Source organism: Procambarus clarkii, chromosome 31 (assembly GCF_040958095.1).
Source record: "Procambarus clarkii isolate CNS0578487 chromosome 31, FALCON_Pclarkii_2.0, whole genome shotgun sequence".
Lineage (NCBI taxonomy): Eukaryota > Metazoa > Arthropoda > Malacostraca > Decapoda > Cambaridae > Procambarus > Procambarus clarkii.
Window position 1 is genome coordinate 17,680,685 of NC_091180.1, and position 4,963 is coordinate 17,685,647.

A 4,963-nucleotide genomic window follows, 5' to 3' on the forward strand; every position below is an offset into this window, starting at 1 on the left:
TGAATGTTACCGTTGGACGTTTGAATGTTACCGTTGGTAGTTTGAATGTTACCGTTGGATGTTGGAATGTTACCGTTGGGAGATTGAATGTTACCGTTGGGAGATTGAATGTTACCGTTGAACGTTTGAATGTTACCGTTGAACGTTTGAATGTTACCGTTGAACGTTTGAATGTTACCGTTGGACGTTTGAATGTTACCGTTGGCAGGTTAAATGTTACCGTTGGATGCTTGTGGTTAAACACTGGTATTTAATAGTCAAGAATATTTTAGTTTAGAATAATTTAGATTAATCCCTCCCCCATTTCAATTAATCCTAATTGCTATTCTACCATTCCGAAGTGGTTATCGAGAGCAAGAATTTGATAGCGTGCAAAATAACTTTGTTCTCCAAGTTCAACAAGAACACAAAGTGAACAGTTCTCGCCTAGACTGTTTATGTTCTGTTAGAACGTATAAATTCCTGAAATAAAAAAAAATAATGTATCCAGTTTACAAGAATGTTTCTTCTCACATTTTTGGGTTAAACAAAAAAGAATTGTGGATCCTGGAGGCTGTTGTGGTGGTAAATCCTCAGAGCCAGAGAAAGCTTGACTTAGGTGGGTGGGGGTGGGGGGGGGGGAGGGGGGTTGGGGGTTTGTGTTGGGGTCAGATTTGGTGAAGAATTTTGGTTGGGGAAGAGGTCAAGAGGTTCAGGCAAGGGGTTGGTCTTTCCTGTGAAAGGGGGGAGGGGATAGAGGGGGGGAGGATGGGGAGGATTGAGGGGGGGGGGAGGAGGAGTTGTTTCTCATCCCTAAATGGTCTCCTCCAACTTATCTCACAGTTCTCGCCGATTTAAGGGGGTTCTAAGGGGCGATTATGAGCCTAAGGGGGTGTATGTGATTTTCTAAGGGGGTGTGATTGTAAAAGGGGTGATCTTTAAGGGAGGTGTGATTTTTAAAAGCTGTGTAGCCATTAGGGAATGTAAGGGCATGACCTTTAATGGGGTATGACCTTTAATGGGGGTATGACCTTTAATGGGTGTGACCTCTAAGGGGGGTACCCCATTGACCTTTAGAGAACATAACCTTTATAAAGGCATGTGCCACTTAAGAGGTATGACCTATAGGGGAAATTTAACCCCTAAAGGGGTAGGACATCCACTGTAGGAGGAATGACCTTCACAGGAACGACCTGTTGTGGGGAATGGCCATTAAGGGGTAACGACCATTAGTGGGAATGATGTGCAGTGCATTATGTGAAGCTTCGAGGCCAAGTCTCCAGATGAGTTCGCCGTTGCTTACTCATAAGAATATCTTCACTCATCTGTACTCATCGAAACCAGTATATCGTCATATATCAGTTACGGCAACAGTATATCGCCATTATATTCGTCTATACTTAATGGTGCAAGTAATACTGTGTTCTCTTCAATAACCATTTATTAAATGGAGTATTAAACCCGCTAGATAGTTTATGCTAAGTCACAGCTAATTTATGTTAAAATCAGTAGTTTATCATAGATATATAAACAGCTAGTTAATGTTAAAACGATTTAGATCTTCTGGTGCTCTCAGCCTACGGAATACCTCAAGATGATCTGAGAACCATCTGAATTTTGCAAATTTGCACATGTGACTTCTGTATGCTGCACATGTGACTTCTGCAAGCTGTACATGTGACTTCTGTAAGCTGTACATGTGACTTCTGCAAGCTGTACATGTGACTTCTGTAAGCTGTACATGTGACTTCTGTAAGCTGTACATATGACGTCTGTAAGCTGTACATGTGACTTCTGCAAGCTGTACATGTGACTTCTGTAAGCTGTACATGTGACTTCTGTAAGCTGTACATATGACGTCTGTAAGCTGTACATGTGACTTCTACAAGCTGTACATGTGACTTCTGTAAGCTGCACATGTGACTTCTGTAAGCTGTACATATGACGTCTGTAAGCTGTACATGTGACTTCTGCAAGCTGTACATGTGACTTTTGTATGCTGCACATGTGACTTCTGCAAGCTGTACATGTGACTTCTGTAAGCTGTACATGTGACTTCTGTAAGCTGTACATATGACGTCTGTAAGCTGTACATGTGACTTCTGTAAGCTGCACATGTGACTTCTGCAAGCTGTACATATGACGTCTGTAAGCTGTACATATGACGTCTGTAAGCTGTACATGTGACTTCTGTAAGCTGTACATGTGACTTCTGCAAGCTGTACATGTGACTTCTGTAAGCTGCACATGTGACTTCTGTAAGCTGCACATGTGACTTCTGTAAGCTGTACATGTGACTTCTGCAAGCTGTACATGTGACTTCTGTAAGCTGCACATGTGACTTCTGTAAGCTGCACATGTGACTTCTGTAAGCTGCACATGTGACTTCTGTATGCTGCACATGTGACTTCTGTAAGCTGTACATGTGACTTCTGTAAGCTGCACATGTGACTTCTGTAAGCTGTACATGTGACTTCTGTAAGCTGTACATGTGACTTCTGTAAGCTGCACATGTGACTTCTGTATGCTGCACATGTGACTTCTGTAAGCTGTACATGTGACTTCTGTAAGCTGCACATGTGACTTCTGTATGCTGCACATGTGACTTCTGTAAGCTGCACATGTGACTTCTGTAAGCTGCACATGTGACTTCTGTATGCTGCACATGTGACTTCTGCAAGCTGCACATGTGACTTCTGTAAGCTGCACATGTGACTTCTGTATGCTGCACATGTGACTTCTGTAAGCTGCACATGTGGCTTCTGCAAGCTGTACATGTGACTTCTGCAAGCTGCACATGTGACTTCTGCAAGCTGTACATGTGACTTCTGTAAGCTGTACATGTGACTTCTGCAAGCTGCACATGTGACTTCTGTAAGCTGCACATGTGACTTCTGTAAGCTGCACATGTGACTTCTGTAAGCTGCACATGTGACTTCTGTAAGCTGCACATGTGACTTCTGTAAGCTGTACATGTGACTTCTGTAAGCTGCACATGTGACTTCTGTAAGCTGCACATGTGACTTCTGTAAGCTGCACATGTGACTTCTGTAAGCTGCACATGTGACTTCTGTAAGCTGCACATGTGACTTCTGTAAGCTGTTGCGTGGCTGGCCATTCTGGTAACCGTTGTGATTGTTTTGTAATTAATTCCTTCCACTCTACACAGGACTATCGCAGGTCCTGTGAGTTAACGGTTAGTTGCAATTTAAATCTTCCTTGGATTTGAAAATCATAATATTACTCTTTTTTACAAGTTATTTAAGGAAATATAACTGCTATCTTGGTACTATCAACACAAGTCTTATTCTCTACACACAAAGTTCAGACTTCAGTAACGCAGAGGTTTTCGAAATGCTTGACTGACCAGGGGTAGAGAAGACCATGATAGGTCTGTGTTCTGTACCTGTAACAGCGGGAACTTGCCAGAGCGGTCAACAGTTAAGGGGCTTGACCTCTAAGTATAGGGAGACCTTTCAAGAACATCGAGGTTGGTTCAGTTTCCTTATGGAAGGTCAAGTTTCAAACGCTTTCACCTCTCTCTCGCTCTCTCGCTCTCTCTCTCTCTCTCTCTCTCTCTCTCTCTCTCTCTCTCTCTCTCTCTCTCTCTCTCTCTCTCTCTCTCTCGCTCTCTCTCTCTCTCTCTATCTCTCTCTCTCTCTCTCTCTCTCTCTCTCTCGCTCTCTCTCTCTCTCTCTCTCTCTCTCTCTCTCTCTCTCTCTCTCTCTCTCTCTCTCTCTCTCTCTCTCTCGCTCTCTCTCTCTCTCTCTCTCTATCTCTCTCTCTCTCTCTCTCTCTCTCTCTCTCTCTCTCTCTCTCTCTCTCTCTCTCTCTCTCTCTCTCTCTCTCTCTCTCTCTCTCTCTCTCTCTCTCTCTCGCTCTCTCTCTCTCGCTCTCTCTCTCTCTCTCTCTCTCTCTCTCTCTCTCTCTCTCTCTCTCTCTCTCTCTCTCTCTCTCTTTACTGCATTCACACTGAGTTGATATATTCTATTGCTTGCAGGATTCAGCTCTTGGACCCCGCTTTTCAAACTGTCGGTTGTCTAATGACTACCAACCTATTTTCCTCTATTATATCTACTACATAAATTTAGCTATCATACATCTATCATGCTGTCCGTAGCAGCTAGCTACTAGGGATTTATTTACTGCTTGGTGAACAGGTGCATCAGGCGAAATCAACTCTTCAATATTGTTTCTGCCTAGATCAGGAATGGAACCTGGGCACTTTGAACAACGACTCATTACCGCTGTTCTGTCGAATGGGTGTGTGTGTGTGTGTGTGTGTGTGTGTGTGTGTGTGTGTGTGTGTGTGTGTGTGTGTGTGTGTGTGTGTGTGTGTGTGTGTGTGTGTGTGGTGGGGTTGGGCTATAGGTAGCTGGCGGGTGCAGTAGAAGGGAAAGCTCTCAGCTGTGAGTGATTACTCTTAGACGTGAAAGTGAGAGCTCCTAGCTGTAAAAGTGAGAGCTCCTAGCTGTAAAAGTGAGAGCTCCTAGCTGTAAAAGTGAGAGCTCTTAGCTTTGAGAATGAGAGCTCGTAACCACCAAACAATGGGCAGCAAACGCCAGCTTCTGTTTCCTGTTAAAGGTAAAAATATCAACACACCAACGGTGCCAAAGGAACCAATAACTCCTCAGTCACTTCTGGCCTTTGCAGAGAATAAATATTAGGGCACATAAATCGGCAGCGATTGGACAGAGCGAATCTGGAAGAGCGGATTTTCCAGTCGAGTTCAAGAGAGTCAAGAGAGCAACCCAAGCATCAAAGTCAACTCTGTATTAGGAAAACAAACCCACCACGCCAACTCACTCAACCATACACGCACAAACATACACACACACACACACTCAATCATACACACAAACAAATACATCGCTGCTCCCACACAAACTTTCCTTTCACACGCATGCGCGCACACACACACACACATTTGGACAAAGGTACTTTCCGGGCCCTATGCATAGCAAAGGTGAGAGCCACTGTTGAA

At 43.9% G+C, this 4,963-nt stretch overlaps 1 protein-coding gene across 1 annotated transcript; it reads right to left on the bottom strand.

Annotated features, from left to right (window-relative positions):
- Positions 1–1,861: 1,861 nt before the first annotated feature.
- LOC123751770 (uncharacterized) lies at positions 1,862–3,097 on the bottom strand. Its single transcript, XM_045733851.2, has one exon. The coding sequence runs from the start codon at positions 3,095–3,097 to the stop codon at positions 1,862–1,864; it is 1,236 nt and encodes a 411-aa protein (XP_045589807.2).
- Positions 3,098–4,963: the final 1,866 nt, after the last annotated feature.